This window comes from Pseudopodoces humilis, chromosome 4 (assembly GCF_049639895.1).
Source record: "Pseudopodoces humilis isolate 2021_Gansu_Grassland_sample_001 chromosome 4, ASM4963989v1, whole genome shotgun sequence".
Taxonomy (NCBI): domain Eukaryota; kingdom Metazoa; phylum Chordata; class Aves; order Passeriformes; family Paridae; genus Pseudopodoces; species Pseudopodoces humilis.
The window spans coordinates 58119614-58133504 of record NC_142203.1 but is presented as its reverse complement, the minus strand read 5'-3'; the positions used below and the strand labels follow the sequence as shown (position 1 = coordinate 58133504).

The following is a 13891-nucleotide window of genomic DNA, read 5'->3' as shown; positions in this document are numbered from 1 at the left end:
CCCACCCCGCAGCAGGCACGGCCCCGAGGCCCCGCCCTCTTCGCCACATAAGGGCAGAGTGGGGCGTGTCCCCGGGGGCTCGCGGGCGCTCGCTGCCTTCCCGGAGCCGTTTATAGGGTACAGCCACTTCCGCTGTCGGCTTAGAAGCGGCGCGATCATGGCGGAGCGCGGTCAGCTCCCCCACCCCGCCAAGCGCCTCTGCTGCAGACTCGGCTATGGCTCGGGCTGCAGGCCGGGGCAGCGGGCGGGCGGGTCCGGGCCTGGCGGCGGCGCGCTCTGCGCCGGACCCTCCTCTGCAGCTGCTGCCGCCGCCCTGGGGCTGCTCCCGCTCGGCAAGACCCAGAGCCCTGAGTCCCTGCTGGACATTGCGGCTCGCAAGGTGGCGGAGAAGTGGCCCTTCCAGCGGGTGGAGGAGCGATTCGAACGGATCCCGGAGCCGGTGCAGCGCAGGATCGTCTACTGGTCCTTCCCCCGCAGCGAGAGGGAGATCTGTATGTACTCCTCGTTCAACACCGGCGCCGAGGATCCCGCCGCCGGCCCCGGGGGCGCCGCCGCGCCTGGCGGGGCCATGGCCGCCGCCGCCGCTGCCGCCGACGAGAACCGGCTGCCCTTCCGCAGGGGCATCGCTCTGCTCGACGGCGGCTGCGTCGATAACGTCCTGCAAGTCGGTGAGTCACCGGTCGGTTCCGCTACCGGGCCAGGCCGCCGCCGCCGCTCGGGGCCGCGGCTCTCCCCCTGCGTGTCACCCTTTGCCGTCCCTCCTCTGCAGCTCCCTGCCGGCGGCCCGGCCCGTGCGAACCTTTCACTCGCCGGCTGTACCATGGGCCGGGCAACTTCCTCTGTCGGTCTCCTCCCCCTCCTGCCCGGGACGCGCGGTGGCTCCCTGCCTCCGTGACACGGACACGTCTCCGGCCTGTCCCTTTAACTCTCAGCCCCGCACCGCGCCGTGCCCGCTCCCGGTAATCCAGCCTGTGTAATCCCGTTTGGCTCTGCCCCCCTACCAGCGTCCACCCCCGGTAATCCGGGTCATCGCTTTTCCCCGAGCCACAATAGCGAGGAGATGCCGCCCCCCCATCCCGAGGGGGACCGCCGGTGGAAATGAATCAGCAGAAGGGCGGCCGGCGGGGGAAGGAGGTGGGGGCGGGATGCGCCGCCGTCCAAAATAAAGACATTAAAGCGGTGCGAGACCCCGGCAGCGGGAGTGCGGGGGGATCCGCGAACAAAGGCATTTCTAGGGCAGCGGCGGCGAGCCGGAGGAGGGGGCGCGATTCGCCCCGCCGGGAGTGGTATGACTGGAGGGATTGCTTTAGGATGAGCGGCTTCGTGACGAGGGGGGGAAAACGAAGCTCTTCCTCCTACTGGAACAATACCCCCCTCCTCTTCCTCACCCCCAGCCCAGCCGGCTGCCGCTGTTCTTTACCCTCTGCGGGCTCCCTTGGTTAACTCCTCCCTGCCACTGTTTAAAGGGCTGCAGAGGTTGGTATTCCCCCACTTTCGGGGGGCTGGCTGCCGGGGGCGGCTCCCCTTCCATTCCCTGAATGAAAGAGGAGCCGCCCCCGGCAGACAGTCCCCTCTGCCGGTGGTGATGCTCTTTGTGCGACCCGGCCACTTTGTTCTCATTTTCATGTTTATTTACGTATTTTTCTTTTTTTGTTTTTCTTTTGTCTATTTCTTTTTTTCTTTCAGTTTTCTGTCATTTCCCCTCCTCCTCCCCTGAAAAGCGAAGATAGACAAAAGACGCTGCTGCTTGCCTTTTGTTGACGGCGGCGGCTCGGTGTGTGTGTGTGTGGGGCGCCGGGATTCCCCCGTTCACGCTCCCCCAAAACCTTGTTGCTGTCTGCTGCGGGTTTGACTTGCCGGACACCTTGCAAATGTGCCATCAGTTTTTTTCCCAAATGGAAGATGTGTCCCTGCTCTTAGGCTCAGTGTCCTTCTTTTCTGCCTAGGGGACTTACTTTCTTTCTCACTCTCTCTTTTTTTTTTTTTCCTTAAATCTAAATAACTTTCTTATAAATTTAATCTTTTCACTTTCTCATTCCAGAGGGTCTGAGGGTGCATCTGTGGTTCCTCAGGACTGGCAAAACCAGTAGGGCTTTTTTAGTTTGGTTAGCAATGCTGAGAGTTTTTTTCCTTTTTGCTTGCACTTGATTCTGTTTGCAAACGATTAGGAATGACAGGAGTGCACATAGGGAGGGTTTCTTGGCTGATTGCATTTAAGCCAGGAATTCACTGTGAAAATAAAGCCAAGGGGCAATAAATAAAAAATGCAGTCTTCTCTAAGGAGGCAGACACCCAGCGTGGACTTTGCTTTGCTTGCTTTCAGCAGTGGAACAGGCCTCAGTGAGGCGTTGTGAAAGAAAAAAAGTAACTTTTGTGTCTCTTCAAAGGGAAAGGCGTTGAGTAATGTTGGCAAGGGTCAATATGAAGAAAGAAAATATGCATAAATACGACTGAAGTGTTGACTGCTTCTTCTGGAACCCTTAAATGCATTTCAAAGAAATACTGTACCTACTGGTGACAATACATTTGCTTTGTTGTAGCCCCCTTCCCCCCTTCCCCCCCCCCTTCCCCCTTTACGTGAGCCTCCTATGAAATTCTGTTCAAAAATAGTAGTGGAAACCAGTGATATAAAAGATGTCAATTGTTTTGACAGAGGCCTTTGACAAGGGAGTTGGGGAGGACTTGGGTAGGCTGGGTCCTGGTGTAGGAAAGTTCTTATGTAATTTGGGTAGGTAGCTTAATTAAGACCAGGTCTTGCTGACAAGATATTCCTTGTGAAGCAGAAAGGTGCAACTGTTAAAGGCAATTCAACTCTAGAGTGAGTTATATTGCACAGAGAATGGAATTGGTTCCATATAATACAGCTGAATATGTAGCATTGATGAAAACTTAGAATTAAGTTTATGTAAGTGCATGTTTAGTGACCATATAAATGTGAACTTACATTCTTTGCAGTGGGAGTAATGGAAACTCTGTAAATATTTACTGTTGAACTAGGGAAAAGTGCAGTTATTGGACAAAATTCATTTTATTACATATCAGTTCTAACAGCCTTACTTTTAACCTGAAGTGTTACTGTAAACAGGAATGTGGGACTTGATTTGAGAGGTGCATAAATTTCAGTTCAGCAGTAGCTAAATGGCACCATTTTCTTATGAATTTTGCATTTTAAATATTTCAGTCTAGCCCTGAATAAACATTCTGACAATTTTATTATGCTAAATTGTTTTAGGCAGAAAGATTTTACAAACCTTGTATCTAAGGTTTGCTAAAAATCTTCATGTGACCCTGCTTCATGCCTACCAACACAATCTTGTGTGTGTTGTCTTGTTGTAAAGAAAATCCAAAATAAAATTAGGATGATGAATTAATGATATACACAAGTAATGTTCTTGGTAATCAGGCTGTAAGGTTGTCTGCTAGCCTATTTTGTAGTTTATTTGTGCTGTCCTAGCATAGTAATTAGCATCAGTTAATTTTGAAAGATTTTTCTCCAAAGAAGATGGCTTCAGAATTCAATTTGCATATAATTTATTGATGTATTTATATCTTTTTGATATGCTTCAATTGGACATGACAGTTTTTATTTTTTCATTTATTTTTAAAAAGTCAGAGAATGCAGGCTCCCAACGCAGACCTTCCCAACTGCACAGAACAACTTCTTTACCATGCATCTGTTTAACTTATTTCAAAGCAAGTATTTTTAGTAAAAATTATAGTCCAAACAAGAAAGCACTTTGTGAATAAATACAACAATCTGGCAGGAAGATTAGAAATTGTCTGTGTTTCATTTAGCCAAATTTGTGAAGATGCCAGGAGCAGGCAGACAGTTTTAGATGGCAAAGTGTATATTTGGTTTCTGAGGTTAGTCCTGAATTAGCACACAGTACTGTATTGTCGTCACAGCTGTGGCTGTCAAGGTTAGGAAGAGGTGTGATCCCTCAATAGCACAGCTGACCTGGTGAGAGCCCTTAATGCAGCTATTCTAGGAGAAAAAATAAGCCCCTGTGCCTCTGCTGGTGTGACTCTTGGTTGGAGAAAGACAGAGGTTGCCTTGGCTGTAGTGCTGTAAAACTCAGCTTCACTGCTGCAGCCGCATTAGAAGTACTTGAAAAATTTTTGATATGTCATACAAGTATTCCTACAGTATCCCTGTCTGTTGGTAATTTGAGGTAGGTTTGCCTTTGTTCCGTAGACCGTGCTTACTCATACAGGCCTAGGCCTTTCTTAAAGGAGTTACAGCTCTTCCCACGGTAGCATAAGGCCCTGTGACTGTGGTAAGTCATGCCTTTTAGGTGTGAATGGCAAGGGAGTGAGTTGGAGGGAAGGGATTCTTGGGGAGGGAAAACAAAGAATTCATTGACTGGCATTTGCCACAGCTCTAGAATATGATTTTAATATTATAAGATAGAAAGATGCCTTGTCTGTGGAAGGAGGTTCAGCTGGAGAGCATCACTGGCTTGGAGTTGCAGGCTCCTGTTTTGGAAGCCCCTCAGGGATACCCCGTTGGGGGATGTAAGCAAAATACTTCTTAGATAAAAGCAAAGTAAAATTTCTCCTTTGTTAAATAGTGGGTAAAAGTCACTGATATTTCTTTAATTTGTTCTTAAGTTAAAGAATGGGGATTTGTTTTGCTTTCAAAACCAGGAGATGCCATTTTTTTCAGCAGGAGCAAAAGAAGGCTTTAGAAGACAGTGTTGGTGGCTGCATGTAATTCTGATGGAATGTGTATTATAGTCAGCAGATTTCAGATCCTTTTAGTGAACAATGATTTGAGTGAAATTTTGATTCCTCCTAGCAATTTTTACTGGAAAAAAAAACGCAGAAGTTTCTGAAATTGCAGAGCAAGTAAAAGAAAAGTAATTTCTTTTGGGACTCAGTTGTTTGAGTGTCAGTGTTATAACATGAAACACAAACCATACCAATTATTTTATTAGCAAAGGTGGCACAAATGTTATACTGTGCTGTGAGTCAAACTGCAGCTTTGAGCAGATACAGTGATCCTCACTGATGCGTGCAATATATATGTAATTGTTCTTGAAACCTGTGAGACAGATGTATTTAGTAAAAGGATTTACTTAATGAAAGTAGTACTGAGTTGTATGACAAAACTAAGGCTGTCATTAGTGGCAGTGCAGACACTGTGTTTAGTGTTAACTTCTCTTGACCTGTGATACCAAATTGTTCTGGTATGTGTAGTGACCTTTTTCCAAGGGGAAAAGGTTGTGTTAAGTTCTGCCTATATGAAGAGGAGAATTTTGTGTGGTGACATGGTGAAAGAACAATCATGTTCTTCCACAGTCAGGTTAAGTTGGGGTTTGGTTTGGAATGTATGAGTAAACAAGTAATCCAGAATATGTTAATACAATATTGTGGTACGGGTGTAAACAAAAGATGTCTGTCTTTTTGCTGGACTTCTTTTGACTTAGTTCCAAGACTAGTAGAATCTTGTGAAAATGCCTTCATCTATTCCAGTTTCAGTTTGCTGTAAGAAATAACTACTGCTATTTCCTAGCTACAGAACAGAAGCTCATAAGTTAATTTTTAAATATTTCTTCCTGAAAGGGATACATCTAATGCATTCCAGTTTCCTTGGTCAATTTGGAATGCAATGTGTTAATGGGGGAATATGTGAGCTATTTTCTGTGTGTGTGCTCTAATACACTATCCTTGACCTTGAATCATTTCTCTGGAAACTCTGAAAAAATAGATTGAGCTAAAGAAGTAAAATAGCTGTCTTTCAAGACCACTGAAGGTGGGAAAGCTTTGTAAATCATCTCCTGCCTTTAATTCAGGCTTTCTAAAAATAGCTAATCTGTATTTCAAGAGAATGTAAGTATTTAAGAGTGATTTCAAGATATGAAAATAAAACTTGTGTATACTATCTTCTTATGTAATTGTGAATAATAGGATAAATGTAATTGGACAATGTTAATACTGCTTTAGAATTAATTATTTTTTTAAGGAAAATAATTGCTAATCACTTACTGTCACAATTTTGAAAATAAGAAATCTTTTATACAGGAGTGTTGTATTTGGTTCAGGTAACAAAATTTTCCGTTGTTTGTTTTAGGTCAATTTTCATGTTTCTTATGTTCCATTTTCCCCTTAATTTCAAGACTTTCCTCACTTCCAAGAAAACAATTTTCATTTTCAAAGCTTCCATTCATTTTAGAAAGTTTTTCCATCTTTGTATATGATCTGATGTTTTGGTATGTACCAATGTTTGAGTTTGAGCCACTTGTCATGCCAGCAGCTGATGCCTGCATTTGCTCTCTCCTCCTGTATGCTAACTTTCAGAGGTGAACTATGATTAAAACTCAAAATCTGTGCGTGAGGGTAGGCTGGGTCTGTTGGGATGGAGAACATCAGACAAACTGGTTTCCCTAAAAATCATTAGCTAGTTGCTGCATTTTGCTGTATCATTTGCTTTTATAAATGACCCTGTTAAAATAAAAACATTACTTAAGCCTCTGGTCAAGTTCTAATTTAAAAAATTCAAGTGAAAAAATATGCTAAACTGTCACATGCAGTTCTTAGTGTTGAAGGATGAACTATAATAGGTGGCCTACTCTAAGATAAGTCTTCATGGGTTCAATTTAAGTTTCACCTGCTATCTAGGTAATTAGTGATGTCAAGATAAAGTGTGAAGTTTTGTAGTAGTGTAAATATGAATGCAAAGTTACAGTAGTATAGGAAAGCAGCTGACATTTCTTAACTTGCTTTCCATTTAGCTTATTTTCTGCCGGGGCTAGGTAGGAGAATTTACTGTATCTTAAAAGAAATCCAGAAGCCAAATCAAAAAAGGACCACACTATTTTAACTGACAGAAGCTATCCTATTTATGAATATGCTGTCTGTGACATGAACTAATTTGAAATCTTAAAAAGCTTTCATGTGCAGCATGGATACAGATTTAATGTGAATTCTGATTGCCTGGAATGCAGCCAGCCTGACAGCACGTGAATACTTGAGTGCTGTCCAACAACTGCACTTGTTCTGAGAGATCTGCCTCCTTGAACTTCCAGTTTTTCCTCTTGGTTTACTGTCCAAGACGACATATGTAAAATGTTCTCAGCTGGGTATGTATGCAACCCTTGATGTGGCTTCATAACCTTCTGTGACCTGGATCACTAGTGATGTTGGCTGGTGCTGTACACTGGTTTGCATTCTCCTTCCAGCTACATGACAATTACCATGATTTATGTGATGACCTTGCGGCACATTACCGTACTGTCCTCTGAAGCAGCAACATGCATCCAGTCTTTGTTGCCTTGGCCCTTCTATGGAGGGCTGGAAAGTCTGGAAAAGCTGAGATATAAATCACTATCTTAAAATAGTTGTTTTTTGACTGAATTCTGTGCAAGTGTGCAAACAGACTGGAGGAGTCGAGCCTTCTAATAGTAACTACAGTGTGGAGAATTTTGTGGTTAAGTCAGAACTGATAAAAGGCCTGCTGTAAGAGCTGAGTGGGCATACAAAAGACTTCTCTGATGTGACACAATTCAGTATAGACTAAAGAGTCTCTTAATGTTTAGGAGGATTTTTACCAACACTTTATTAAACACCTCTGAAAAGTGAAAACCAAATTGTTAAAGAGGGCAGATTTCAGCAGTGTTTAAAGTATATTTTTAAGTAATTGTGATGCACACCATTACATGCTTTAAATAGGAGAGTGTGATATTTTAATTTGTAGCTTTAAAGGTTATTTATTTATTTATTTATTATTTTTTTCACTCTAAGCCTCCATTCCTCTTTACAAGTGAATGTATTTGACAGTCTTGAAATACCTGGAAGTTCTGCTTTGGAAATGTAAGGGCAATGGCTGAAAAAGTTTGCCGCTAATTGGAAGTATGTAGTAAAACCTGTCAGTAAGTTTAAATTTGCACTAGTAGAGCTAGCTGATCAGATAAATAGGAAGCTCATTTACTGAATTAATATTCCAAAAATTCAGGTGATTTACCTTTTTTCGTAGTTTATTTAACAATCCACCTGTTTACATAAGTCATCTTTCACTGTTAATTGGTGTCAGACCTTTAATACATTCTGGGATCATTGGAAAAATAACAGGGGAAATGGCATAGTAAGATATTTCACAGAAGTACATGTTAATATATATTTTTGTGGTTTTTTTCTTTATTTTTTCACAAAAGTTAATTGCATTCAAAGGATTGTTTTAAAGGCCTGAAAAATCAACTGTTGCGTAACTGTATGACTTCGAAGAAATAAGACACTTTGTTGTATGTGTGCCAAGTTCAACTGCTAGCTGGCTAATGACAGCCGATAGTAATGCAGTGACAGTGCAGGAACTATGCAGGAATTGTGCAGCTGCCTACAATGTTTAATTTACACTGACTAATGGAATAAAAAACATTAGACCATCAAGGCATTTAAAATTGGATAAACACTTATAGGATGTGAGACAAATATACAGCCTGTAACAGAGTAGAGGATCAAATCTGCATGTATTCTAATTATTTAGTGTTTTTAAGCTTGTGTTAAAAGCTTAGCTTTGGGTTAAAGGCTTCAGCAGTGGCTCACAGATTTGTTTCTGTATGCTTAGGGTTTGACTCTTCTTTTATGCTAGTGACCTGCCTTCTTTTTGCATAGCAATGTTCCTTTATATATGCAAGGCCTAGTGGCAGCACAGACTTTTTAAACTCATTGCTTCTAGCTTACCCTTGTCAAAAGTGGCTTCTGAGCTTTATTATTAGTTTTTTATTTCTACATTCAACTTTGATATTTTGACTAGGCTGAAGTGCATGGAGCACTGGTCCATATTCAATGATTAATGATGGGATTAATAGTATGTTTGTCAGTAATATAAATAAATACAGGTAGTGTGGTCTTAGAGATTCATATGCTTACTTGTTGGTCCTTTCTATCACTTATGTGCAGCTGTGACTATGAAAGGATAGCAAATAAAATCTGTGTTAAGAATTCTTTACCAAATGCACTTACAGATAATCTTCTAGGATATTCTGGAAAATGTGACGAAATCAGTTGAGTGGAGAACTGTACTGTAAGCTGTTGGTTGCTTCCGCACCAGTTCCATCAGACTTTGCTTTCCTATTGGTGGAATACAATGCAGTGTTTTGGGAGGATGGAAAATAGTCTTAGTAAAACACTCATTTGCATATTTACAAAGCTGGTCTTAGTGACCATGCTTGCTGGATTAAACATGGTTTGTTCTTCTTTAGGACAATTCTGCAGAGTCTGCTGATTTTAAAAGTTCAAGAATAGGGAAAAATCAATAGCTTAAATGAATTGTGTAATATATTAGAAGAAAAAGAACTGGAACACTTTATTCTGAAATACCTTTATTACCACTGACAGCTGGGACAACTGGCTGGCTGCTGCTGTGGTACATGCAAAATGAGTCTCAGTTCTTCCACGGATTTAGATCGTAAACTGAAACCTTGCAAACTGTGTATGGTTAGTGTCCTGGGGATAAAGTATCAAGTATATTATATTCTGTTTCTGGATTTAGTGTAGCTATATCCAAAAAGAAGCCCAAAACTTCAACATTGCTTCCTCCACAGCAGGAGGATGACATAAAATGCACAGCTGTTTTTTATCTTTTTGTATTGCAAGCCATGATATGTGAGAGCACAATCATGCAGCTTTCCTGGTCAAATATGAATGCATGAATTAATAGAGGTGAATTCAGCTCAATGTGCTAATGCATGAATGGCAGGCAGTGACTAAGACTGGGACATGGTGTAACAGATGCTGTGACAGTCTGATGGAATAAGGAAGCTGAGAATAAATTTATTAGTCATATGTATAAATTTTAGAAGCAGGGTACCACTTAGTTTTACTGACAGTTTTGAGTGATCAGTTTTTAAATTGTCATGTATCCTGGCAGTAGTTTACAGGTTTGATTTCTAGGTAATTTTCTAGATGATAAATGTGGCTGTTTGGTATTAGGGAGCAAAGAGGAGTTTAGGAGCAGACAAGAGTTTGTCTTACTGAATAATATATGCTTAATGAGAAGAAAGATGGTAAAATGCTGGGTAAAATGCTTTATAGATGAGATGCCAAGAAGAGAAGTGAGGAAGTGGTATTTCCTAGGGTAAGATAGAGGTCAGAGACCTCAGTAGATGTCTGATGAGGTATATTTAAGGAGGATGTAGTCTGAATGACTGTCCCCCCTATACGCTCTACTTTTAATGGGCATTATCAAAAGCATGGAAGCTGATAGACTTTTTCCTACAAAATGAAACACAGCATTCAAGATGGGAAATAGGTTAGCAAACAGTAACTTAGCTCTTCTATAGCTTTTGATACTGTAAAATAATTTTAAGTTAGGAAATGGGTGTCCTCTCACTTTTTCAACCTTTTGTTCCAATTTCAGTTTTATAAATAAGAGATATCTGATGCACAGAGGTAATGCTCCGATTTTTCAGATAATGGTGACCTGTGTATTTGAAGGGTGTTTGTCAGATTTTACTTTAGCAGAAGGTATTTCTGTTAAGATATGATGAAAGCCTGACTGATGGTATAACAAAACCAGTGACTTCATCTTGTACAACTGTTTGAAAGAGAATTTTTCATAGCATTAAATTTTTATTGTTAAAATAGTAAAGTCTAACTGAATTTCTTTCACTATAAGCTGTTGACAAATTGTAATTTAATTCTCCTGAACAGACATTAAATGGCTTAGTTTTAAAGCATTGTATATTGTAAAAAGGACTTGGTTTCTTGTTTTGGTCCCCTCCCCTCAGTAGTGAATATTTATGGCACCCAGACTTGTGAACAACAGATTTTTTTTTTCCCCCAGAACCTGTATATTGTCCTGACCTGGGATGGGGAGTGCAGACAAGAATCTGATGAAGAGTGATACACAGCTTCATTGGACAGTTCTTCAGACAAAAGTAGGAAGGGGAAAGAGGAATACAACTGTCAGAGTTGCTCCAGTGGTGATCAGAAGGACTAGAGAAGTTTTTCCTGCTGATAAGAGGCTGTATGGAAAAAACTTAAACACTGGTAGGGGGTATAAGTGGTAAAGACCAAAAATGTAGGACAGATGTGAGCATTGTAATCTCAGTACTGAAGAGATACAAAGTCTTATTGTACTTAAAAGGAAGGACTTGTGTCTGTCCAGCAGGACAAGGAAGGGTGCTGCTGTTGTCAGAAAGCTGAATATTCCTAGTATATAGAATACACTTAAGAGAGCAAGATGTCAGTAAGATCAAAGTTGCTCCTTTCTGATACTCAAAGTGTGAAATGATAGCTACTGAAATGTTAGAATGGATGAGTGGAAATACATGTGAATCATGGGCTTGTGCTTCAGTTAATCCTGCCTGTTACGAGATCTGTCTTCCCCTCCCTCATTGAATAACAAAAGGAAGTAGAGATCAAGTGTTGAGAAACACTTTCAAAAACTCTGAGAAAGCAGAGGAAGATGTCTGAGCAATGAGACACTAAGCTGTGATTTTAGGAAGTAAAATGAGAAGCACAAAAATCTATGGAAGTCTAAAGTTCCGGTAGGGGAATCAACATTTTCTGGGAAGTGCTGAAAGATACATGAATCTGAATCCAGAAGACATTGCCACTGGGGACCATGGTGAGAGCTATCCCAGTGTGATACACTGCACTGGAACCAGCAAGGGCCCAATGGCAGAACCACATTCCAGGCAAGGGCCTTGGTGTACTCAATGACTTTGTTGTGGGAGCGAGAGGGTGATGTGGGACAAGATGGTGGTGTGATATAATGAAAGCATCTCAGGCAGTAGTTAATGGTTGAGTGAGGTGGGAGAATCAGCAGCATTAGAGTGCAAGGAGTATCTGTATATTAGCCTGGCACATGTAGCTTGATTGGTAGGCATGGGAGCTTTTGTATAGCTATGCTTTGCTCCAGGAGCCCAGGAGGTATAGCATGTCCTGCAGCCTTGGTAAGGCACTAAGTCTCGTGAGCCTGGGGTTTGGGGTGTGTGATGTTTGTATATGACAAAGTCAAGAGGAGATCCACTTGTATTGCAGTTGATGCTGGTTTGAAGTATCAGAAGCAGAGTGGGGATGCTGTGTTTTTACTGTGGGCTGGAGGTGGGACTGCTGCAGAAATAGGCTGCAATTTAATCTTCATCAGTAGCTGGGTACAAATAATGTGAGTCAGCAGCAGCATTTTTAATGCAGGCTGGAGAGACCTTTGACAGGCTTGTTCTCTGCCCTCACACCATATTCTCTGCATTGACCAGCTCCTCATGCACTAGTAAAAGCAGCTTTGGTCAGCTGCTTTCTGTCAGGAATGGGTATATATGCAAGCAGGGGGCTCTTGAAATGTTTGTGTGCAGTATGTGCTGTAGGTGTTGAACAGTGGTGTCCAGTGTGCTGGTGACAGCATGTAGGCCCTGATGTGGTACAGCAACACAGGGTCCCCACTGGCTTGAGAGATACATGTCAGCTGTTTGGAGGGTCTTGTACCAGCCTGCAAAACCTGTGTAAGTGTGGTGTGCTGTACAAGGCCCATGATCCGTAGTTTCTGATCTTTGTAAATATGGATTTCAGGCACATCTTCAGGCCTGGTATCTGTCTTCTTCTTAAGGCTGGTAACCTGAGGTTGCCTGACAAAGATTCTAAGTGACAAAGGCCTTAAACTCTGCAAGAAGTTCTAACTACATTTCCAGTTGCTCCTTTTCTTAGGTCTGAGGCGCATTACTGGTTGACCAAGCTTGCTGCCCTAAGAAAAGCTGCTGATATGGAAGCACAGAAGCACAGTGTGGCTGTGAGCATGGGAATTCTCCAAGAGCCTGTTCCAGAAGGCTTGCAATCTCTTGTCACTCAGTGAACTCCTCCAAGGACAGACTACAAAACAGGCCTATCAAAATAATTCTTTTCCATGGTGAAATACTTGTCATGAGTATGGTAAATAAAAGAACTGACTCATTTGCTGAACCATGGCTCATTTACTTCTCTGTGCCTCATTGTGTAACTCTGAACAGAAAATGCACATTGCTGTGCTTATAAACTTGTATTTTGGAAAGGTCTTCTGTGATTGCCATTTGCGAACTTCATTGTGATGACTGCTGTGTTATTCACCCTGAAGTTACGTGATTGCTTTAGCCGGCTTAAATGCAGGCTGCTGTCAAAGGAACGCTGCAGTTCTCAGGCTTTCAGCTTGTGCCAGGGAGCTGCATGGTGAGCCAGATGACTGGCCTGCTTACAAATTCAGATCTTGCTTGGTGGGTTTTACCTGGTTTGTTGGCCAAGAAAATGCTACTCTTGAGTAAGGGAGAGAAGATTGCAAGAGGGGGCACTGAGAATGGCAGGGCTCCTTTCTGTCTGTCACACTTAGACTGGCCTAAAGTGGACATGAAGCCCTAAGTGCTGCCTGGGGAAAGGAGGTATCTGCTGTGCTTGGGAGTTCACCTATGGCAAAAGGAAGCATGTTTGTTTCAGAGTCACCAGGACAGGCCTTTCCTGAGCTTGAGCTCTGTGTTAGGCATATATGAGTGAGCCATTTTCCATATCACTTCATCCACAGTGTTGTTTTTTTGTTTGTTTTTGGTTTGTTTGTTTGTTTTGTGGCACAAAACCTTGGTTAAATGGCGAGTACCCCTCCCACACTTCATCAGTGGTTAAAAGAAAGCCAGACAAATGATTACTTTAAGAAGGAAAGGGGAAGGAAATAACTAACCATTTAGTCCAACTGTGCAAATTCATATCTGTCTATATTTACATAGCTGTTGCAAAAGGTATTTTTTGCCTTCAAAGCTCATACATTTCCTCTTCTTTTGTGGCAGTGCTAAACTTCAGCATACTTACAACATAGATTTTTGAAGTAATTTTTCTTCTTATGCTGTTTTTTGGTGTCCAAATCATGTGTTTTGTGTTTATTTTCATCATAGCTGTTGACCTGTTTATTTTTATCATATCTGTTGCTAAAGTA

At 42.1% G+C, this 13891-nt stretch overlaps 1 protein-coding gene across 3 annotated transcripts in view; it reads left to right on the top strand.

Annotated features, from left to right (window-relative positions):
* The first annotated feature begins 142 nt into the window (after positions 1 to 142).
* The window catches only part of ZSWIM6 (zinc finger SWIM-type containing 6), a 120958-nt gene continuing 107209 nt past the window's right edge, over positions 143 to 13891 (top strand). For 2 of the 3 annotated variants that reach the window (XM_088054234.1, XM_088054233.1), the window contains exon 1: positions 158 to 668. In XM_088054234.1, the coding sequence (XP_087910360.1) occupies positions 158 to 668 (511 nt within the window). Of the gene's footprint in view, positions 669 to 13891 lie in introns of all 3 variants that reach the window. The other variant, XM_014260456.2, reaches the window with a different exon arrangement.